Source organism: Cloeon dipterum, chromosome 1, assembly GCF_949628265.1.
Source record: "Cloeon dipterum chromosome 1, ieCloDipt1.1, whole genome shotgun sequence".
NCBI lineage: Eukaryota > Metazoa > Arthropoda > Insecta > Ephemeroptera > Baetidae > Cloeon > Cloeon dipterum.
The window spans coordinates 30006349-30030076 of NC_088786.1; the positions used below are offsets into that span (position 1 = coordinate 30006349).

A 23728-nucleotide genomic window follows, 5' to 3' on the forward strand; every position below is an offset into this window, starting at 1 on the left:
CGACTATTTTTAGGCTTTCCAAAAGAAATTTGAGTTATTTTTAGACTGTTTTTCAGCAAATTAGTCAGTTTTAGATAATTTATTAGTCTATAGACGATTTTAAAGAGTTTTATTACAATGTTTGAATCACGATTCAGATATGCACGGTCTTTAAATTTGAAATCATAGGTTTGCTTTACTTTTCCCGATTTATATAAGAGTTTATTTTGAATTGCGTGTCATGTTCGTAATGAAAAATGGCATTAAAAAGGAAATAACTTTTGCACGGCACTCCAATCAGCAGAGTGCAAAGCCTTATCAGAAGCTACGTTTATTTTGAGTCTGGATGCCGCCTGCTGCATTCGATTTGCCGAGGCAACCTGTTCAACACACCGACTGCGCGGGTTGCATATTCTCGTTTGGCTTACCCATCCGTCAGGCGCCTCCATTTCGCAAAATGGGCTCATTTATCCCTTCCCACGGACACGTCGCACTAGTTGTAAAGGCTGCGAATATTGCTTGCTCTACATCACGGCAAATGCATTAATTTAATTTGCGTGCACGCTATCAAAGTATCCCTTTTCATGCCACAAAGTATACTCGCTACTCCGCTGCAAAATGCCAGCGTATATCTTCTTTATGTGTAGGTGGACGGCTCTACTTCGCACCTGTAATGTCGTATTTTCGCATTCAGTTGTTTGTTGGTGCTACTGTTTCATTCGACATTATATTTTATTTAATATATATGCGCTTGCAGAGTAAGCTTCTTTATGGTGGATTAGCTTTACAAGCACCGCGTCAGATTTCCATTTCGCCACAGGTTGAATAGCCGAGCTCGTTTGCAGATACAAGAGACATCTCGGAGCAGAACTTGGAAAATGACAGCAAAAGTTTCGGGTAGTGCTTGCTTTATTTTTCTAATTTTGTCTCATAAATACAACTTACTTTACTATATTAAACATTTTATAGAACATTCAAATATCCCACATATATAATATGTTTAATAAAATCATCTTCATAACGAAATATTTAGCTAGATTTTCCAGTATTAAGTCGTAAAAAACCTCAACTCTTTCAAAAAACGACTATTTGGAATAATTTTGTCAAATTTATGAACCCCTAGAAATTTCTTCTGGGATAAAATATTTTAGAAATTATTAAAAACACTTATTTTTTCTACAGCCTCGATTAAACTACTTTTTAAGATAATATTAATTTACAACCATTACAAGAAGTTTAGTTATATTTTTATCCAATTCATTCATCCATTGCTTCCTATATTTCAAGGTTGTTAGTATTAATTTGAAAGAGATGTATAATAGCGACGATGATTTTTGTTTTATTTTGATTCATACATACGATTAAAAAGAAAACACTAACTGAGTGAAAGTTACTTTAAGAAATTTTGAAATGAAATTGATTTAACCCTTAGAATTCAAGAATTTATTCCAGAGTTAGTATTAGTAAGCTTACAATTTTTAAAATCCTAAAATTTGTATCTCTTGTTTCGCGCGTTCGAAATTACTCCCCCTCCAGCATTTCCCCCACTCATAGATTGGATATACACGCCCATTCAAGAAACTGCTGCAGCTGTGCATTTTGAATCATAGGTAAGTGTTTATTATTGTTTGAATTTGGAATTCGTGGACAGCAGGTAGACTTACGAGCTGAATTCTACCAGAATTCAAGTAACAGGAGTATTACATATTTCTTGAAATTTGATTTGTTTGATTTTGTTGTATCAAAAGAAATGGCCGACGATAGTAAAAGCACTCCAGGGAAAAGTGCGAAATCAACTCCTGGAAAGAATGCGGCATCGCCTCCAAAAAGCGAACTAACTGCCGGTAAGCTTGAGAATAATTGAGATTGAGAAGTGCCACTACCGTTGAATTTCCATGAATTTACGAAGCTGTAACAAATGGCAACGCATCCCATCAAGATGACAAAGAAAGGCCTCGAAAGCGGAAGGAAAGTGCTAAAAACAAAGAGGGCAAAGCCAAGGAAAATAAAGCGAAACGGAGAAAGAGGATGAAAGATGCGGCTGCACCAAAACACCCTCTTTCAGGCTATGTTCGTTTCATGAATGAGCACAGGGAAAGGATCAAAGCTGAGAATCCCAAGGCAAACTTCACTGTTGTGACAAAAATTCTAGCGAGTGAATGGGCAAAATTAGCAGCTAATGAAAAACAGGTTTGTGTCTTAAATTTCCGCGGCTTGTGCAAATTTTTAAAATTATATCCTCAGCAATATTTGGATGCAGCTGATCAGGATCGAGAGCGGTACAACAAGGAGCTTGATGCGTACAAACAGACAGATGCATACAAACTGTACACAAAGAAGCAGAAGGAGCAAAAGCACGCTAAGCTCAGCCAAGTGATCAAGCCAAAAAATGAATCTGAACCTAAAACAAAGCCTGCCAAATCGGTAATATGCTCAATTCAGTCGAAACCAATAGGCCAGTAATCACAAGAGCAACATATTTGTTTTAGGAGTCATCCAGTACTAAGGACGCTAACACTTTTACGCTTGACATACCTATATTCACGGAAGAATTTCTGGACCATAACAAAGGTGAATAGGCATTCATTTATAATGAAGCTTTTATCTTATATCTTGCATATCAATCTAGCCAGAGAAACAGAACTGCGACAGCTGAGGAAGTCGACTGTTGACTACGAGCAGCAAAACTCGATTTTGCAAACGCATCTGACCAACATGCAGTCCGCAGTGGATAAACTGGAGGTGGAAGTGATGCAGCAGATGACCAGCAATGCAGCTCTCAAGCAGCACCTGGACCAAATGCGCAGTACTCTAGTCTCTAGTCTTGCCCACCTACCACTCCCTGGTTTGTGTTGAGTTTGTTTTGAATACGCCTCTATTCTATATCCTTTTTGGTCCAACCAGGTACCTGTGAGCCGCCAAATATACAGACCATAGATGGCTACATGGTCTCAATACAGCAGCTAAGTTCATTGGATCACCAAGAAAATAAGTCATTCTTGGCCAACGTTAAGTCAGCAATTAACGCTCTTCAGTTTCATGTGTGAATGATTAAATGTGTGTAACTAACTATAAATGGATTAAATAAGGCTCTAGTGACATTAAATGAACCATGAGAGACAGTGTTTATTAAATTAAAAAATGAAAGTGAATATTGTTTGTAAGTGCAAAGGAATCTTGCACATGGTGCACTCTGTGCTCATGTAAATAAATTAATAAGGCTTCATCTCCTCCGATGTCATTTCTTCTTCTTGCCTGATTTCCCACCAGATTGAGTTTGAGTTGCCGGCACTCCTTGGATTTCAGCCAATTGTTTTTTCAAAAGAAGCAGTTTGTCCACTTCAGGCTGCCAAACAGTCTTGTCCTTGGTTTCTGCTTTCAACTTCCTCACAACTTCACCCTTAAAAGAAAAGTTCATTGCATGATGCATCTCCAATGCCTTTCCTAAAGTATGGAATTAAAAATAAATTTTAAAAAATATAAATATTGCGCACACCCATAAAATTTTAAGGTTAACTTTGGCTATACAAATAAGACAGCATAATGAGGGTTTTAAAAGAACCCAAGTTATTAAAGTTAAGTTATCCAAAATATATAAAGTTGAAATTTTTTATTATTATTTTGTGTATCTTACAGCATTATAACAGCACTGACCATTTTACTTTCAGAACAGGATAAAAATTTGGTTCCATGAAAAGCAATAAATAATTAAATAATTTTTTAACATAACTTGGTTTTTTTTCTTGTGATGTGTTTAAATTCTTTTAATAGGGCCAAGAAAATGATTATACTATTTTAATATCAAAAAAAAAAAAACAATTTAACAAGGGCATCAGTAATATGCGCATTTAATACTAATTTAAAATATTTATCTTGAACTTGAGGGCCAGAATATGATTAAAAGATATCCCCTAATGATTAAAAATCAGATGTTTCCAATTTACCTGTGCTGCTACTGCAGCTTCCAGTTCAGACGCTTTAGAAGCTGAAGCTGGAGGTGCTGGTGCTGGTTGAGCTGTCTCAGCCTTTGGTGGTGCGTTCTTAGAAGCTGTTTCAAGCCGTTTCTTCAGATCCAGCAGTTTCTGCACTTCAGGTTGCCACACATTCTTGTCCTTAGTCTCGGCTTTCAATTTCCGCACCTTTTCTCCCTGAGCAGCAACAGCCGCAGTAAGAGAGTCAATGTCTTCAACAGATGCTTGAGGCGGTGGTGGAGCTGCGGCAGCTGCCTTCTCCGCTTCAGTCAGCTTCTTTTTCAGGTCAAGCAGTATGTTTACTTCTGGCTGCCAGACTGTCTTATCTTTTGTTTCAGACTTGAGTTTCCTGACCTTCTCTCCCTGATGAATATTAAGGTTTCCGTTAAGTGTTTGCATTATGCAGTTCAAGATCATAAAAAAACAATTTTTGGGTATTTTGCAAGAAAAAATGGCTAAATGACAAAAAGCCGCTCAAACAAATTTAAAAAGCAGCAAACCTGGGCAGCAATAGCAGCTTGCAGTGTGGCAACGTCTCCACTTGATGATGGAGGTGTTGGTTTGCCTCCACTGCTTCTCGCAGCCTGGTCTTCCTGGCTTCCGGCGAATCGAGCTTTCAACTGGTCAGCCTGAGCAGCATCAATTTTTGAGAACAGAGGGGCAGGCTGCGAAAGAACCAGTTGAGAAATGCCAACTTGTTTCATCCAGGAAATTGATTATACCTTTCCAATTTTATGGTTTTCGGGCAAAAGGATGCTGAACGTGTCGGGAATGTCAAATGCAGTTTTGCCAGGTGCTTGCAACTGCTTGGAAATGGTTTCCGTTGTACTCGGCATATATGGTCTCAGCAACGCAGCAATCAAGCAGGCGATGTTAGCACTAAGGCCTAGTATGGAGCCAGCGCGCTTTCTATAGAGTTGTACATTTTTAATTTTAAGAACCAAACAAACGAAATTAATTACTTTTCTGCTTCACTTCCTTTGACTAGGACCCAAGGCTGGTTGGACTGCATGTACTGATTTCCGTGGCGGGAAACCGCCAAAATGAAGCGAAGGCCATCCCTCAGCTTTGCCTTTTCCAGCGCCTCATTGTAACCCTTCAGCTCCTCATCGATGTTTTTCACAAGCTCATTGTCTTCATCAGTAAACTCTACTTTCGGGATGGTGCTGTCAAAATTCTTCTCAACAAACATCAGAGCCCTGTTTATGAAGTTTCCGAGGTTGTTGAGAAGTTCAGAATTGTTTTTGGTCATCAGATCATTCCAGCTGAAGCTGGAATCCTGACTCTCAGGCCGCACATAGAGCAAGTAAAAGCGCCAGACGTCAGCAGGAATACCGGTATCTTGGACATCGGAACCAAATACGCCAACGCCTCGGCTTTTTGAGAATTTTCCATCCTCGTAGTTCAAGTACTCTGGAATAAAACATATCAACGATCAAATTTATTAAGTTATTTTCTACCAACAAAGGCACAAAATATTTCATATTTAACGCAGCAATATTTGTAATGCCAGGTTTTTATTGATTCAATTTTTAAATATTGTGAAATTAAAAAAAATGAATAAAAAAATCAACACAAACAACCCATTAATTTTTTATTTTTAAGGGACAGATTTCTAAACAACTGGTGACAATATCTTAGATGGTGGAGGGAATTTTCCAATATGCTTGAACGATCAATAAGTGTAAAAAATTGAAAATTGTGCAATCAATGCGCTTGTTTGTATTGTTATTTTGGTTATGAAATTTCATAGCCAGGATTACTGATGAGGCTTGGGATTAGCTGAAATTGCAATACAATCGATTATGTTATTGATCTCTTTGCACCATCTTAAATTTTTTCTTGGCCTGACTGTACATGCAAAATGAAAATTTAAATCCCCAACAATAGAATATTTATCCATTATATTTGCCTGGATATATAAAAAAATTATTATGTTCTGTCTAGGTATTATTCCACAACCTCCTGCATGAGTGGGAAAAAATTAAATTGAAATTATTAATTCAATTAAACACCACAAATTTCAGTTGAACCCTTTAAATTACCTGTCGCCATGATATGGTTAACTATAGTAAAGTTGTCGCCAGATCCGAGTTGGGTAGATGGGAACATGACAGCGTGGAAAGGCACGTTGTCCTTGGCCATAAACTGGTAGTATTCTACTTCTTCAGGGTTCTTCCACCATTTCTCCCAGTCATTGGTGTAGGTCTTGGTCATGCTGACATATCCCAAAGGTGCGTCAAACCACACATAAAACACCTTTTCTCTGTATCCATCCAGAGGCACGGGAATTCCCCACTTAAGATCACGAGTGATGCAGCGAGGTTTGAGCCCATCTTTTATCCACGAATGTGCGATCACGCTGGCATTGTTGGTCCAGCCTGGAGCAGACGTAGCCATCCACTCCCTGAGTTTTGGCTCGATCTGCATTGAAATTGTTCAAACAACGGAAAAATCAGCATGTAATATACCAAACCTTAGGCAAATCAATGAAGAAATGTTTTGACTCCTTGGTAACAGGTTTCTTCTGGCAAAGTTTGCATCTGGGATTTTTCAATTCTGTAGCGTTCACAAGCTTGCCACACTTGTCGCATTGGTCACCTCGAGCATCTTCGTAGCCGCAAAGCGGGCACTCTCCCTCAACAAAACGATCAGCTAAAAACCTAATAAAACCTGTGATTATTCTATTTCATTGATAAAAAATATAATCTTTACCTGTCACAGTTTTCACACAAAAGTTGCTCCATGGACTCAGTTAAGGTGAGCCCGCGCTTATGAAGTTTCAGAAACAAATCTTGGCAGATCCTAAACTGACAGAATTAGAAAATAATTTATGATTAATTTGGAAATTGTTACTCTGTTTGATGCTCATGTGAAGTTCTGCCAAAGTGGTCAAATCCAATGTTGAACCACTTGTAAACTTGCGAATGGATCTGCGAATGACTCATTATATTTCAGGAAATTTTCAACACTAAAATGAAGCAACCTCATGGTACTTGTCGCAAATTTGCTTCGGGGTGAGGCCCTCTGCGATCGCTTTGGTTTCGGTTGCCGTGCCGTACTCATCAGTGCCAGATATGTAGAGGGTTGGGTGACCCCTGGCTCTACAGTACCTGGCAAACACGTCAGCAGACAAGACGCAACCGATAATGTTGCCTAAATGCGGAACATTGTTCACGTACGGAAGAGCAGAGGTGATTAAAATGTTCTTTTTGCCTTTCACAGGCAATCTGCAAGATATCAATGAAGAAGTTGATAAATTTAGTACAATAAAGATGTTCTTACACTGGATTTGCAACCGGTAATTTTATAGATCCTTGCGACTTTACAGCTGATGGAGCTACGGAGAGGTTAGAAAATTGGATGGTAACAGACGGCACACTAGACGCCCAATTTTCAACTCCAGACTTTGGGTTAAGCTTTTCAACAGCAGCCTTTAAAAAAATTAATAAGATTAAATTGAAAAGGGCAACAATAAGGAAAAACTCACTCTAAATGAATCCAAGCTGCTCAGCTTGTTATGCCACTCCAAAAGGTCAGAGGGAACTATTTTAGAAAGCTTCTGCTCAGACACCAGGGGATAGAGAGTTGACCAGATAGCTATGTCTGCAGCAGAGAGCTTGTTGTCCACCAAGTACGGCTTGCCTTTCAGAGCATCGGAAATCTGCTTAAGGCAATTTCCCACTTCACTGCTCTCAGCTTTCTTTCCGTTTGACACTCCAACTATCAGAGAGGACACCAGTGGCTAAATTTGACCGTGAGCACTTTATGCAAAAATCTATGTAACTGTATGCTCACGTTTAATTTTGTTGCCTCCCATTCGAGGAACTCCTGGACTTCAATGGCATTGTTACTTCCTGATGACGCCTCCAAAATATATGAGCAGGCAGAATTCGAGGAGAAAAGTTCTACTCCAGAATCCAGGACTAACGTTGAGTTAAAATTTTCTGTAAATGTGATTTATCAATTAGAATTAGCAATAAAAAAAATTCAAAGGAAATCCAAAGAGAAGCACAACCAGTCAATCTCAGGTTTGGTCTGGTCACCAACTTACTTTTCGTTTCAGAAGGTGCAGTAATGGAGACATCTTGCTTGGCGTGATGAGCAGCCACAACAATTTTCAACGCACCGGGGTCATTTTGTACACAAATTAGCTTCATTTCTGCGGGAAATTCAGGCGAAACACACACAGACTGATGAAATTCCACGTGTGTTGTTAAATAACATATGGGCGAGTCGGCGAGAGGCGAGACGTGAGTGCCGAGTGGGAGCCGGCAGCGGCCGGGAGGGAGAATGCTGCAGCTGCAAGTCGGCTTTGCTCGGCTTGTCAGTGACGCACTCTGACGACGTCCAACACAACTAAGATAGAAGGTGAGAATTTTGAATTTCAGAGACACGGAGCGGATGGGGAAATTCAAACTCACAATCAGAATCAGAGAGAAGGAAATAGGAAATATTATTTACTATACTGCTATTAACTATAGTAAAGGAGATGTCTGCCAAGTGCTGAGCGAAGACTATAATATAAAATTTGTAAAATTTATGTGACCAAGCCATTTAATTGGTGTGAATGTGAATCCAATTTTTCTAAAAATGAAAATTATATGTGATCAGAAGTAAAAATAAAAGCTGACATAAAATATTTGACTTAAAAGGTATGATAGATTTTGTAACTACTATTATTCTTAATTATAACAGTTAAGGTTTTATTCGTTTTATTAATTTGACCCACGCACTTTTTGTTCATAAAAACCATTTTTTATAATATATCGCTGTGGCAGCGCCTTTTCCCAGCATATCGCATTGGCAACCAGCGCCCATTCCCTGGCAAATCCATTCCCAACATAATTATTCCCAGTAACTGCGTTTCGTTGCCAAACATGTTTTCGCGCGGATTTTTAAATTTAAGACCTTGACCTATCCCCAGATGAAATTTTACGTCATTTGATTCACTGGAAGCATAATTTATCGCCATCTCTTGTGAAATAAGTGTGTTGACTATTTGAAGCCTTGCAGAAATCAAAACAATAATCGCCGAAATTGTCATCGCCAAATCTCGGGTTTAATCCATCAGAATTTAAAAAACTGTACACCGTTCAACTCGTCTCACTCTTCCCTAGATAACAGAAGGGTTTAGAGGGTGATCAACCCCCATCCCCCTTCCACCCTATGCATTACATCTAAGATAAAAATCGCGTCGCTTTGCACTTTCCGGCACTTATTCACTAATCGCAAGTCTCTTAAATTAAAAATGATTTACCCTAAATTCCATTGGCCATCTAAAGGAGAATGAGACGAGTTGGACGGTGTGCAGATATTGCAATTTTGACACTTATAACCCGAGATATAGCGATAGCGATCACAATGTTGGCAAAAATCAGGTTTTATGTATGTACCAACTTTTGGGATGGAGTCAAAAAAGGCAAATTTGGGTTGGTGGGCAAATAGATCACCCCCAAAATCGATCGGCTATCTAAGGGAGGTTGAGACAAGTCGCACGGTGTGCAGTTTTCGTAATCCTTTATGGTATAGAACTAATTTGAGATGTCTCGGCGATGGAAAAATAGGCAAAACTATTTATTCATATTATTTTTTAGCACAGCGGCAATAAAATATTTTTATTTAATATCAAGGGATAGGGGTTTTAGTTTAATTGTGGCGATTTCTCTGTACCTACTAAAATTATTAGAGTCGACTCACGCTTTTCCGTTCATTTTAGACTTCTCGGTCTGATGCGAAGAATACAAATCTTAGAGTACCATCCTACCGAGAAGTGTGAGTTTATCGAAAAGTGTGAGTCTTCCAGAACTGTTTTGGTTATTAAAAACTAAATTTTATTGCCATTATGTGCGTTTGACATGAAGTGGAAACCTATTGACCCCATATTCTTGAACTTTGGGAGCTAGTAGTAAAAGCGCCAACGTAATAAAATCAAAATAAAAGTACGTCAAAATGTTCATTTCGGTGTTTTCTTTCAATAATATGACAATTTACGCCATCTAGACAGCCAGTGTGTGAACAGCACAGTTTTTTGTTTCTCCTGTAAAATCCCTATTGGCGCATATGCTGGGAATAATTATGCTGGGAATGGATTTGCCAGGGAATGGGCGCTGGTTGCCAATGCGATATGCTGGGAAAAGGCGCTGCCACAGCGATATGCTCATTTTTAAAGCTTGATGAATGAGGATATTAATATATATTGCATAAGCGCAAGTTTAAAAAAATATTCTAGTATGGTATTTGATTAAAATAAAACATAAGCTTGTTTAGTATAGTGAAAGAGAATTTTTAATTTTATTTTCGATTTCATCACATTTGTGAAAAAATAAATTACTTCTCTGTGGCACAACCACAACATAACCAAATTATCGTGAAACTCAACACAGTTCAAATTTTCAGTAATGTTGTTTGAACAATTTAAGTATTTAAAATATTTACTGTCAAACAGAATTCATTGGATGAAGTTAAAAATATGGTAAGAATGATGAACTATATAAAACTTTATACAGATGAAGTGGTGAAAGAGCAACGCAATCCCTGATTTATAAATGATAATGCTATTCGTCGTCTCTCTGATGCGACAAGTTAGTACACCGCAGGGTATGTTGCTTGGATCTCTTAATTATAAATTTGTTCCTTAAATATAACATCATTAAGTCTTCGATGCCACGTGAATGGTTGTATAAAATGAACAAGGTGTGCATTTATTACACTATAAGCTCATACAACATCATCTAAAAGTTCAGTTTGGACCGGACGTCCTTGTAAGTGTCCTCGATGGGCGCCAAAACCACGATCACAATAAGGGTGACCGCCAGCAACACTACTCCAATGAAGTAAATGGCAAACAAGAATTTTCGTAGGCACGAGAACTGTGGAAATAAAATTCAGAGGTTAGTGCTGAAAATCTCTCCGAGTCAACTGTATAGAATATTACCGATGAATCCTGGCTCTTTTCGTACGATGAATGAAGAGCGTTGCGGCTGTGAGACATGTCCCTCATTGGGAAAGAGTTTACCCTCTTCTTCCTGTCACTGGCACACCCAGCAATCTAGAAAAGAATGGTTAGCGTGACACAATTAGTTATCAAATTGGAAAAACCCACTGAGAAAATAAAGTGCATGAAGACGTGGAAGGCAACAAAGCCAACCAAAATCCAGTTCATCCACTCAGGAAGCTCGGCCCTGGGCAGCAGCACAGCGAAGAAGATGGAGACAACTGGGAATCACTCATATTAGCAATAATGCATTTTCGCATATTTTTTTATAATACTTCCGAAAATGTGCGCCAAATTTCCGACAAGCCAATGCAGCCAGTTGAAAAGGGGCCTCCTTGGAGTGTTTGGCGCAGGTCTCAGGGCCGCCATGAAAGGCTGGATGAAGGCCAGTCCAGTGGTTATGCATCCGAGAATTGCGTGCGGATTATCCGCACTCGACCAGCCGCCGATTTCAATGAAGATGATAACAAAGCCGGCCACAGTGAGGCACCACGTGAAGATCATGAAAACCCTGTGCCACTGAATATTGTGAAATGTTAAATAAGCAAATCTAAAGATTGACAGTTAACTTACAGCAAACCACTGGTCTTTTCCGCAGAGTTGAGATCCCACCCAGGTTTTCTTGAAATACCTGGCCAGCAAAATTCCAATGCTTGCGGCGCCAATCCAGGCGGCCACCATGAAGGCGCCGTGAAGATGTACCTAAAAATAAAACGCCCGTAATTTAAAAACCTGCTCTGTCAACGTGATTTTCTCGATGTTATTACCAAAATCTTGGAAGCGCCCTTGGCAGCCTGGATGTCGGCCAAGCTGATTTTCTCAGCAGTGAGATCACGTTCTGACTGGTGGTAACCAAGTCTGTTGCCCTTGAAATCTGTGCCAGCGGCTATGAATAGATGGTAATGTTTGTCTAGGTCAAAGGTGACTCCTTCAATGGTGCTCACTCGGGGCTTGCTGAAGCGGCAGTACAGTTGCTTGTCTTTGTATGATTTTTCAAGCACGGTCAAATCAGATTCCTGTAATAAAAATATTTAATTAAATTCTTACGATCAAAGTAAGGCCGCTAAGACGTACCACTCGGTGGTTGCCCTTTCCAGGATTAGGACTATCGTTCCAAGAAACGTAAGTGTTCACTTCACCTTTGTCCTCCTCGTAAGCACACTCCATGACGCTGTCATCACCCTATATTTTCAAAACAGGACATTTAATTTACCTCACTTTTTACGGGGTCGTTTCCTTTACCATAATTTTGTCATCAGAAAACGCAGCAGCGGCCCAAACTCTGTCATCGGCAAACAATTCAAACTCGTATGCGGAGCCCTTGAACATGTAGGTAACCAGAACTCGGCAGCTCTTTGAAGCCACGCAATTGCTGGGCCAACCAAAGCAGCCCTTGATGGAGTTGCAGCCTTCGAAGATTGGGTGAGACACCTGGTTTTCAGACTAAAATTTCGAATGCATAACTCATCAAATGAGAATACTAAAAACTGCTCTCACCTGTGGATTCACTGGTCTCTGGGTGCTGGAGATCGTAGTTTGGTAGGGAATTCTGGTCGTGGGTTTCTTTGAACTTGTCTCATACTCGACTCCTGTTGCGGTTCTCCTCACAAGCAAGGGCGCCGATTTAATACCGGTCCAAAAGGTCGAGTAATCACGAACAACAGACGCACTGAAATGATGGTATAATTATAATTTTGTTATTACCTGAGAAGTATTTAAAGAACAGCAAAATAGCAATCATTGAACTCACTTGAAAATCACATGACCGTCATAATCAGCAGGTGCTTCCCATATCAATTCCACTTTCCGTTTCGGGTTCTTGTCAGTATGAGTCACTGAATTCTACAAAGCATGACGAGGAAATGTAATATTCATATTATGCTTTAATAAGTTCCACACCATGATTACAAATTATTTTGATCATTTATAACTTATAACAATAAGAACGTAAAAAACTCATGATTTAAATACTATATTATATCTATCGCCACTCAAATACTGGTTGGTTGTGGAGTTATCATATTAATTTATATTTGGTTACGTTAACTTACTTTCAGTCCTGAGCCACAAGTGTGAGCCTTTGCACCTTCCTTTCGCACCTCAAAGGTGCCAACCGGATTATCACTATTTTCAGGGCGCGCCTGAATGATGAATCCTGCAAAGTCCGCGTTTCCTTGACTGGTAATTGTGACGTTGACGAGGCGTCGGCCGTTTCCATTTTCGATCGGCGCCAGAACTATGGAATAGGGTGAAGGCGAGCTCTGTGCGTCGGTTCCGTGGCCTGGCAGCATACTCAGGCACGCCGAGTCGGGAGCACCCCTTCCGAAGCCGTGCACCTCTGGTTGGTGGAGCGCCAACGCCAGGCAGAACACGAGCCACACTGTTTTGCCCATTTTACCGACTGAAACCAACAAAAGCAATTCGTCAGATATGAGGTACACTAATTGGGTTTTTTAAAAGGAGAGAGAACGAAGCAAATAAAAGGGTCAGACCTGATAGGAAAAGAGAAAGTGAAATAACTGTGGAAAAATGTACTCGTGAGTACTGGCGGAAGTTGACTTTTCGACTGTCCTAAAAGGAAAGCAACTGTGCAAATACACAAGTGCAGCAAAATGTCACAAAATTATAGGAAAGTAAACAGCAAGCGGAAGTTAGGCGCGGAGGATGAACACCACTAACAGCAAAAGTTGAGGTTCATAATCACTGTGCCTTTTTTTATCACGGCCACAAGGATATTGCGGCAAGATAAATACATATATGGAGAGGGACAGGTGGGAAACCCTTACAATTAGATCACCACATGTTTGCGCGAAAAGAATGTATCACTTAACTTTTTGTTTGTCCACCAAACAAGAATGTTTATCAAAAATGCTATCAATATTTAGTCTACACTTTTATCAATTTTACTAGAAGTATGCTACCGCAGGTGTAACTCTCAAGTGCTAAAACCGTGATTTACTTCATGAGTATATACGTACACCGTGCTTTGATTTCAAAAGACTATATAGCAATGCGATTTAGAGCATGTGAGGTTACAAAGAGGACCGAAAATCTGTGTCACGAGCGTTGCATGTGATGTCGTCTCGTGCGAATTATTTAAGCGGACAACTCTCACCGAATAAGTATACATATTTTCTGAACAAGATTCACATTGCACAGTAATGACACACGCTACGTAGCCATCAAGGTTGAGAACAAAGAGCACGCGATCGTGATTTGTATTCAGGCCCCGAATCAGAATTGATGACGATTTGGTGACCACAGAGGCCAAAAGATATAGGTTCAAGAAATTATTATCATTCAATAGGATATATATGACGAAAATCGAGTATTTCGGCTGAAAAATAATCGACTTTATTCTTGCATTGTCAAACGTACGTGAATTTATCTGAACCAAACCGTAAAAAAGAAGGATTCGGCTCAATTCAAGGTTAAGGTTGAGGAATTGATAAAGCAATCTAAAGTAATTGATTGAATGATAAGCAGAGTCCCGTTGTAATTGTAATAAGCAGATTTTTACTGCAGCAAATGAGAGAATTCAATGTTTTATGGTTTAATATTGATCTACCAAAAGAAGCAATAATTGTCGATAGAAATTTAAAAAAAAATATATGAAGTAAAAGACCATTCTGTATTCAGTCATCATCCTATCGTAGAAGATGAAAGTCATGAGAACAACCAAACAGTCTGCCGGCACACGCGAGTATTAAATTTCTCACGTCGGAGACCAGAAAACACACATATGGCTCCGCCAATTTGCTCCCACCTCTGCAAAGATGCTAATAAATCGAAAAAGGTCGTCGGGCGGAAATTTCCGTTTCACGCCTCATTGGTCTCGTGCAAGTGAAACAAAAGCCGTCAAATTGGTTAGGCCCGGCGTTGTTCAAGATCGAGCGGACTAATGGAGAGGGACCGAAGGCCGAGGTGCAAATATAAATATATATGCATTATTGCATGCATTCGTAAGTGACTCATTCGCCGCGGACCTTGAACGACGTGCCGAAAGAGTTACCGGCGCCACGGTCATGCGATTCCCCTTCGCAGCAAGGCGCAACCGAGCAGGACAGGTGCTATATTAAATTGCCTGTCTCTCAGGCTGACCAGACCGACGCCTGGCTGACAATGAGAGAGTACTCGCCTCCATAATGTCTATTCCGGCAGCAACAAAACATGCACCAATTTGAAAAGCGTACGGTTCGCTGGCCAACTTGATTGAGAAGAAGATTTGTCTACTCAAATTGCATTCAGACAAGTTTGTTCCAATGGTTACAGTGAAAGAAATGTTTCTGACTCCAGAGTAAAATTGGCAAAGAACGTAACGGAGGTGTTAAAATCCAGGGCTGTACAATTCCAGAATAATTCCCGATGAACTTGATCTAATAAAGGCCCAAAGAAATTTTTTGATCAGATCTATGAAATAAATAAGATCCAGCTTTCTCCGTGAGGCGTGTTGAATTTAATTTTTAATCCTCAATTTCTCTGTTCTTCAAGCCGAGCTCCTGAATTCCGCGGTAAAGTGGCGATCTAAACCGCACAAATTCACGTAATTGCGGAGAAATTCTCAAGCGCATAGGGATTATTATTGGAGGCTAATTTTGACGTAAGCGCACATTAGACGGCGAGGAGAAAGATCCAGTCGGAATGTGTTCGTTTGACCCGCATCACAAAAAGTGCCGCCGGCTGTTTGCAGGAGCACCCATCAGTTTTTTCGACTGACTTGTTCATTTGCCGGCGAACCCGTTAGATCGAATGAGCACTCAAACTCAAGCGTCATAACACAAAACAGCAGCCGCGAGAGATGCGACGCTGTTGGCGAGCGCCTACCAAAAAAGGTAACAATGATCGGAATTAGTTGCGAGTTGCGAGGCGAGAGTGTATTATGACGAGCGAAATAACGAAGCCAATTTGATTAGACTCTATGCTGGTAGTGTAAAAAAATAAATTGTGGCGAACGAGCTCCATTTAATTCCTTACTTGGGTAATAAAAAGGGCATTGCCTTCTAGCCTGCCTTATGCTAGGACTTCTATAATTTATTTACTATGATTAAAATTAATTTAGGACATCTTTCAAAACCAGTTTTGGGTCCTTAAAAATAAATATTCACGTACCGGTTCTTTGAAGTTTTTAACTCGCACGAAAATTTTCTGGTACGTGCGTTCAAATGCAAATTTTGGCGAAGTGTGCGCATAATATTATGTTATTTTTCGAGTCACGATACCAATTTCGTCATTCGCACTACTTATCGTGTCAAATTGAGGTTAAAGTATATTAAAGGTTCAGAAAATGTCGTGAATTTTACGACCTGGCGCCACGAAAGATCGACTCGTGGCGGCAGCAAAGGTCAATAGTTGTTGGCGATGAATATGAACCCTCGCTACTTTTTAATTAAAAGATAACTCTCAAGACGCCAGGATTCGCAGACATTCTGTGATTTGAGTTTAATGCCTCACAATAATATTTTGAAAAGTTTACGAGTTTTGATGAAAATCAGTCAGCATATAATTGGAAATGTGGTTCGAATTTGCTCTAAAATTATTAAAATAGTTGCTTTTTACACAATCTAGACACTTGAAATTTCCTGATTCCTGACTACAGAAAAAAATTTGTACTAAAACTAAACGTATTAAATTACGTCTGAAATAAGCAACTCACAATTAATTGGACCTTTGTGCGTTGTTCTTAGCATCGCTCAATGGACCAGCTTCTTGATTCATGAACAATAGTTAAGTGAAATAAAAAATACAAGTGCGCAAGAAGTTATCGCAGCACTCAACTCAGCTCCACTTCCGGTTCTGGCTGCTCTGGTTTCAAACTGCGGCTGGCGAACTTTATATTTATTTATATTTGTAACACGACACTATATCCGCGATAATATGAATGCTGGCAGAAATACTTATGCAAGCGGCTAGATTAATCACTCTACGCGTGCGTTCGTGGGCTGCAGTGTGCGCGGCAAAGGTCGATCGAGAGGAAAAGAGAGCGTTGGATTTGGAAATTTTCCGCTCGATCGCAAGGTGACCGTGGCACTAAATATGTTTTGTGTGCAAGGCGGCCAATTGCCGGAAGAAACGCGCAGGAAATCCGTCCTACTCGATTCATTGCAGGTCCATCGCTAAGAACAACAGCGCCGCGTTACAAGGTCGATGCCTGATTTCTATGTTTGTTGCTCGCGCTCACGATCAATAATTTACTGCTGATTTCAAGTCATGAGTAATGGGAATCATTGTACAAATTTTGAGACATCCACACAGGCATACGAACGACGAGTGTTTTTACTAAAAAGGCAAGATGACACACGCCCATGACGAGTGCGATGTGGTCATTTGAACCAAGACGTGCGTGCGAGCGAATAAGGTTAACACACTCTAAACATTTAGTGTTTAGTGTATATTGACCGACCAAGGCTAGAAAAAGTAAATGAGACTTAAAAAATATAGTTGTGAGATTCATGCGATTGATCTTGTTTTTTGAGCTTCTTTACCATGAGAATATTAGAAAAAGGAACCTAGCAGCACAATTAAAAGTAACAATAAATATGTTAAGCAACTTGAACATTTGTAGTCAATAACAAAGCTTATTTATATTTGGACTTGGAAGCTTTAGTTTAATCATTTCCAACTTTGATGAACCCATATTTTATTTTGGGTTTTCATTGATGCTCTCATCTAACAAAATGGTTTTAATGCTTTATTAAACACTCTGGGATTGTGTACAACTGAAGTTGTTGTCTTGTTTGCTCTTGGGTCACTTTAAATTCACAGAATCATAGTTCAATTATGGATGAATATTTAAAAGGCACCATTTAGAACACTATTGGAAGCTTGCGTAAGCTTATTTTGCTTTAGAAATAGAAGAATCAACATGATTTTAATGCACAGGGTACACACAGGAGGACACAGCCTCGCAGTGGGTTTAGCTTAAGATTATGCCGAATTAATGGCGAATTGGTTCTTGCATAAGAAGCTTTCAGAAATTCCGATGAGAATCACGAGGGACTGTTTTAGCATGCCTTTTTGCTTTCAAAATAATAATTGCTGCTTTTCTCTTCAATTTTACGTCTTGATTTTCATTCTTCAGCGATTTAAGCTCCTTTTGCTCGCACTTATCCATAATCTCGATTAAAAATTTCACTATCAATTAAAAATTGAGGTATACGAAATCATGGACCAGTCTATTTGCACTATACTGGCTTCCGTTACTTTCCTTTGGAGAGTACAACTATTCAAAGACGGGACTCAACTCATTTTCATAAGAATCGGACAGCCAAAATAGTCCATTGCCACGAAGAAACACTGTCTAAACGCCTTTCTTTTCCGCCTTCTTTATCTCACACAAATGTAGAGCAGCCGCGCCAAATTAACAAAGCGCACGTTGACTTTAGCATGAGCGTTAAAACAAACAAAGTGCAGTAACTTTGGAGACAAACAACAGTCCGTTGTTCGTTTGAATACAAGTGCGACAAAAGTTGACTCTAAGGGTCCAAAAGGAGAAAAAATTCATCCAGTCGTGTTGGACTGTGGAGTGGACAAACAATTTTTCAAGCAACTTTCTCCTGCGCGACTGGACCGATTCGCTGCTGCTACCTTACTTGCAAACCGGCTTTTAAGTGAGAGAGCAAAATCGCTCATCGGAAATTAAGCGTGACGTGCAGCACAGGCTCGGCAATTCTACGTAACTGAGGAATAAATACGCAGTCCCTCCACTTTGCTCGCGGAAAGATGCAAATTGCCGAGTGAATACTTCTTATATACACGTAGTACACACATGCTTTTAAAACGTAAACGCCGCAGATTGTTAAAAGCACTTGTCATGCACTTTCACTGTTGGCGGCACGCGGACGCTTAAGTCTGCTCTCTGCCCATTCAATCAGGCACAGCTCCATGCAAATAACGGCCGTGTTCAATTGAAACTCAGCGAAATGTCTTAAAATGTGTTGATTTATAAATAGATTGATTTAAATTGATAAAAAAACGCGGGCTTGTAAGTTGGGTTGCGTTTGCGTTCAAATATCGTTCAAAAAGTTTCAATTGCATCAAAATATAAAATATGTTTAACCTTTTTATTATAATTTAATGAGCAGGAAATTAGCCTTTATACACAATTTATTTACGCTTTAGCAACAAATTATAAAATATTAGTTTTTGAATTTTAAGTGCATTTTCAAGATTTAACTTTTCATTCTAGCCGATTCCTATGTTGGATATTTTATTAATTCCGCACGAAAACGAAGCATTTATTTTTTATATTCTTTTGTAAATAAAATGTCTCAGTCATTAACAAATAATAATCATTAACAATAATGGTATTTCTATTAATTTACCATAATATATTTTATGGTTGTTTGAAAGTAATCGTCTATGGCTTCAATAACGTTTCAGAAATTATATTAATTTCTTTCCTCCACAAGAAACGACTTAATATTCAAGAGCTGTCACAGTCATCATCACCACCACCGTCGCCTCTCTTCATTTAAGCCAGTTGCCACAGACGACAATGAGCACAAACAATTTTTTTCCGTCTCTAAGCCCAGACAACAAGGCGTCGCCACTAAGGATAAAAATGCCAACTTCTTTCGCACGCATGCAAAATTCAGAACACGTCACCCAGCTCGTGCCCCGTTGCGCACTGCGTGTTTAGAATTTTCGACACTATATGATAACAATGCGCAAACTGATTCCAACAACTGATTCATTGGCACCCAACTGATTTGCCTGGCAAATATGCACTGAATCCCAATGCGCATCAAAACACTGATGAACGTGCCAGAAAAACAACACGGAAATGCTAAAGCGACGTCTACAAGCAATTTTGTTTATTTATTTATGTTGACAAAGGCTCACAGGAACATCTCTCTGCAGCGCTTCAAGGGAATTCCCACAATACTGAAGGACCCTAAGGATTTAACATTATTTCCCACACACTTGCAAAGCTTCTCTTTCATTCTCTGACAGCAGGGGCGTTTTAGTCTAAAGTTGTTTTAGTCACTTCATTGCTCCACTCACTGCATTGTAAAAGGTAGCGCGGGCTAATTATGGCGTTGCCGCGTGCGTGGGATTTCTGGAAGACTGCATGCACGGTTGCATATAGGTATTATGCACTTTTCTGACACGCTTTCTCAAGCGAAACAGCTAAGAGAGTGTCTTGAATTCGGCGCACGGATTGGATTTAAATTTAATTCCAGGTTCTACCAATCGAAACCAAGATATGAGGGAATCATTTTAAAACTAAAAGCTTCCTTGCTCAATTCTGTTCTAGCAGAAATGAAAACAAAATCAAATAGCAAAAACTATTTGCAAATTTTAAAGGGCAAGAAATATCAGAATGGCTGTTCAAGAAATTGAGTGGTATAATAGGGAAAATTCCTTGCTAATCCACGACAAAAACAATTTTGGCTTTTCAAAAATTTCTTACCAATTCACGCATTTGAAATTTCCATTTCAAAAAACTCGCATGTCGGAGAGGTTACGTTGTAACAAAGCATCAACTAATGGAATATTTATATTTCCAGTTACATAACAAACCATGCAAACGCTAACTTAACCTCTTTTTCACTGATGTGAGTGCAAGATAAAGTTTGTTTTATATAGAGTTTGAAGGTAAAAATTCTATTTTTATTGCTTTCCTTAGACTGAAAACCTACTGACTTGGCCCATTCAATAGAAATTCTTGTGGATCATTTATTTTATTCTATAAAGAATTTGTACCAATTACTGAAGCAGTTGAAGCGATCACTCGAAACACTTCGTTCATCAAAATCGCGCGCTCAAAATCCATTGTCAGCGCGCAGAGATGAATATAGTGTGCGCGCAATTATCAATTTAGAAAGTTGGCGCGGTGGCTTTTTTATATATTCCGTTTCTCCGCGGCTTTTAATATCATTAGAGAGGAATTCGAGAGGAAGTAAATTCGTTCACGCAGTTTGGCAATGCACGCCGGCGCTCGCCGTCGCCGGCTATTTAAGGCCAACTAAGCAACTTATCGAAACCAACAGGTTTTTGCCTCGCGGAGAAAAATGCCTTCAGGCGCACTTCGTCCTCTCATTCAGTTGCAGCGTAGCGTGGCTTTCCAAGAGAATTCCGTGAAATACCGAATTAGGGACGACTTCCAGCGAGACAAGGCATATTTTGACAGCCATCATGATCAAGCGTTTACAATTAATGTGAATGAGGCAAACAAAAAATTGAATAGCTGAATATATAAAAAATTGTGCCTGTCTTTTTAAAGAAATCAAAACGTGCAAGGAGGTTTGAAAGAAATATAAAATAGAGTTGAGCGTTGCTGTTGAATAATTTTGAAAAATATTATTTGCATAATATTTGCACAATTTATTGCTGAATCAAGTTGCAAAATAAAACCTGTTTTAATGCAATGCGTGTAATATCAATATCATGCACATCATGCATAGCATAAACAATGCAATTAATTTAAATTCAGCGAGAAACATTGCGGAAAAGTGTTGGTGTAGTTACGATTTTTAAATGCCGCTTTCAAGACTTGTTTTCTCCTCTGATTCCTTTTAAAATTCAAATTAATTCACGGTGGAGCACGCAGCTAGTACACGGGATCGACAAATTGAAAGAAAAGCGAAAGCTCGATGCATTCACGTATCATTTCTGGGTCACACGGGTAGTTGAGGCGCCGCGATGTAAGATATAATATGATATAACGCCGCACAATAATAATTGAACCGACTGACTGCTGAATGCGAGAGCGGAGAGAGGGCGGACACTCGATTCGGCCGGAGCACACGCTTGACGTAATCTCACCTTTGCAATTATTGCGACCTGGCAGGCTGGCAGCAGCAGGTGCCGCGAACACTCGCACCTGTAACACGCCTTGCGCTCGGGCGTCACAGCCGACCTGGACGATTCACCGTCCTGGCAGCTCCCTGAGAGGTCGAAGGGCTAGATTTGCCCACCTGGCGCCCGCACAGCTGAAACACACGAAACGCAGGCCACACCTAAACGGCACCTTCCTGCACGCTGAGAACTGAGACTGGATGGAAAAAGCCAAACACAAAACCCACTCGCCGCGGCCACGGCCAGTTCCTCTCCCTCCAGAGACCCCCACTCACCTCACCTGCCGGTGCGTTGTTTGTTTGCCTGTCTCGCACTCCTTCTCTCAAGCGTTCTCCACTCTCCTCGCAAGAATTAACCAATATTCTACTTCTCCTGCAGCGTTTGCAAGGAAAGGAAAACTCTGCGAACTCGGCAAGGTGAAAAAATTAGACTTCTTGGAATGAGCGTAGCTCATTTTGCGTGCATGGCTATTTAAAATAAAAATTAATGCTAAATGCGCTAAATAAGACAAAGTGCTACTTTTCTATTGATTTGTTTTTACTGGCAGAAATAATACCCATGAGAGGCGATGATGAAAAACATTTCAAGTCCGGATCGGATTTCCCAATCGCAAGAATTGCTGACTCTCATTGTCAGTCCGGCTAAATGACTCATTGTCAGAGATATAATATAGTAGTTTTTAATTATAATTACTTATTATTAGTGTTTGAAATATTTTCTCTCTGGTTTCATTTTCTCTTTCCTTTTCAGTGTTACTTGTGTATAAAATGAGATATCTTTTACTAACCAGGAAAAGTTAGACAGAAAAGAAAAAATTATCTCTGCGTATTTTTTAATTTGGTTTGAACGAGTCTTGTTGGTATATATGTGCGCTCGCTATAGTTGCGCAAAAAATGTACTGTTCAAATCGTTTTTCTTTATTAATAATTAAATTGGTATTTTTTAAAATTTCCATCTAAAATATGGAAAATTTCACCTTCCTGCAACTTTCAAATTGAAATTATGTTGAGTTATTTGAAATTTGTGCGTTGGCTTTTCACAGATAAGACTCCAAATATAGAAACACTGCACTGCAAAGCTCAGCATTATGTTTTGTTTCAATTTTTTAAGGCATTTTGCCAAAACGTAATTATCTCTGCTCGCTTTTTTCCCCTTGATTTCTGTTTTTCTTTTTTTACCTAGAAGGGCAAACAGCGGACTGTTTGACCCTGTTGGTTTGTAATGATTTCCTTCCTAAAAATCAATAAATTTCTCATTTACATGCTACAATGCACGCACACACTTGACTTTCCTACTCTCAAATTCCGTGTCCATTCAGTTCTACTGTATGCTATTCCCATGCGTCCTAACTCAAGCGAATAATTGACCCATTTTTTCCAAATCGATTTCCCTTGCGCTGAAAGCATGCATGAACCCCAACCCTATACGGGCTGCATGCCGATTAAAATTATTCATCACACAAGTTGTTTGTGAGGCACTAAACGCTAAATCATTTAAGTGATCCAGCAGTGTTAAAGCGCCGCGCGTCATCGCTGCAAGTAGTCGATAAAAGCGCGTAGTTTTATCCATGGGAGAAATCACATGCACGACACTTGATGTAGAGCCCGTAGAGCAAACACCAACCAAAACAACGCTTTTTTTTATCCAAAATCAGAAGGACGACCAGACTATAAAATTTTTATAACTGGATCGCTATTTGGTGACCTTAACTTCGTGTTCATTTATTATAGGGATATATTAATTTAGGATGGGGTTTATCAAACTTTAAATTAGTGCATTAGTGCCACCATAAAGACTGAGAGCCGAACAGAGCCAAATAAAGAAGAATTCTAGTGTCTTGAAAGAGGATTGCGATACGTTTTGATTTTCTATTTCCATGATACGTTTCCTAGACAGAAAAACAAAGTCTTTAGATGTGGTGGCCCGATTTTTGTAGATTCTCTGCGTCTTAACAATGAGCAGCGTTTTTTTCGTCGACTGG

The 23728-nt window shown here is 39.5% G+C and overlaps 3 protein-coding genes across 6 annotated transcripts; 1 reads left to right on the top strand and 2 right to left on the bottom strand.

Moving 5' to 3' along the window:
* Positions 1-1541: 1541 nt before the first annotated feature.
* Positions 1542-3215, top strand: Hmg-2 (High mobility group protein 2). Of its 4 annotated transcripts, none has more exons than XM_065475428.1 (7): positions 1542-1589; positions 1728-1823; positions 1889-2169; positions 2224-2403; positions 2469-2550; positions 2609-2824; positions 2884-3215. In XM_065475428.1, the coding sequence occupies exons 2-7, from the start codon at positions 1730-1732 to the stop codon at positions 3024-3026; spliced, it is 996 nt and encodes a 331-aa protein (XP_065331500.1). In that variant the 5' UTR covers positions 1542-1589; positions 1728-1729; the 3' UTR covers positions 3027-3215. The 4 variants fall into 4 exon arrangements, with proteins under 4 accessions (XP_065331500.1, XP_065331499.1, XP_065331503.1 ...); XM_065475427.1 differs by having other exon boundaries at positions 1566-1676; XM_065475431.1 differs by lacking the exon at positions 1542-1589 and adding an exon at positions 1613-1633.
* MetRS (methionyl-tRNA synthetase 1) lies at positions 3081-8204 on the bottom strand. Its single transcript, XM_065475418.1, has 14 exons — positions 8005-8204; positions 7749-7897; positions 7441-7695; positions 7236-7384; positions 6937-7180; positions 6807-6883; positions 6666-6755; positions 6427-6613; positions 5996-6374; positions 4913-5363; positions 4673-4859; positions 4451-4615; positions 3924-4313; positions 3081-3379 (listed from the first exon to the last, which is right to left on the bottom strand). The coding sequence occupies exons 1-14, from the start codon at positions 8108-8110 to the stop codon at positions 3218-3220; spliced, it is 2991 nt and encodes a 996-aa protein (XP_065331490.1). The 5' UTR covers positions 8111-8204; the 3' UTR covers positions 3081-3217.
* A 2008-nt stretch (positions 8205-10212) lies between these two features.
* LOC135941533 (putative ferric-chelate reductase 1 homolog) lies at positions 10213-21957 on the bottom strand. The gene is made up of 12 exons (XM_065487146.1): positions 21715-21957; positions 12999-13348; positions 12698-12789; positions 12445-12616; positions 12190-12390; positions 12022-12129; positions 11715-11963; positions 11521-11649; positions 11223-11466; positions 11056-11168; positions 10888-11001; positions 10213-10822 (listed from the first exon to the last, which is right to left on the bottom strand). Exons 2-12 carry the CDS (start codon positions 13338-13340, stop codon positions 10685-10687), a joined length of 1902 nt encoding a protein of 633 aa, XP_065343218.1. The 5' UTR covers positions 13341-13348; positions 21715-21957; the 3' UTR covers positions 10213-10684.
* Positions 21958-23728: the final 1771 nt, after the last annotated feature.

Excerpts from the sequence above, each read along its gene's own strand:
- MetRS (XM_065475418.1), bottom strand. The coding sequence starts at position 8,110 with ATGAAGCTAATTTGTGTACAAAATGACCCCGGTGCGTTGAAAATTGTT. Across the intron at positions 6,756-6,806 it reads TCACATGAGCATCAAACAGA|GATCTGCCAAGATTTGTTTC; the intron begins GTAACAATTTCC and ends CTGTCAGTTTAG. Across the intron at positions 6,375-6,426 it reads TCTTCATTGATTTGCCTAAG|ATCGAGCCAAAACTCAGGGA; the intron begins GTTTGGTATATT and ends ATTTCAATGCAG.
- Hmg-2 (XM_065475428.1), top strand. The coding sequence starts at position 1,730 with ATGGCCGACGATAGTAAAAGCACTCCAGGGAAAAGTGCGAAATCAACT. Across the intron at positions 2,404-2,468 it reads AAACAAAGCCTGCCAAATCG|GAGTCATCCAGTACTAAGGA; the intron begins GTAATATGCTCA and ends TATTTGTTTTAG. Across the intron at positions 2,551-2,608 it reads ATTTCTGGACCATAACAAAG|CCAGAGAAACAGAACTGCGA; the intron begins GTGAATAGGCAT and ends ATATCAATCTAG.
- LOC135941533 (XM_065487146.1), bottom strand. The coding sequence starts at position 13,340 with ATGGGCAAAACAGTGTGGCTCGTGTTCTGCCTGGCGTTGGCGCTCCAC. Across the intron at positions 12,617-12,697 it reads GACGGTCATGTGATTTTCAA|TGCGTCTGTTGTTCGTGATT; the intron begins GTGAGTTCAATG and ends CCATCATTTCAG. Across the intron at positions 11,002-11,055 it reads TCATGCACTTTATTTTCTCA|ATTGCTGGGTGTGCCAGTGA; the intron begins GTGGGTTTTTCC and ends ATTCTTTTCTAG.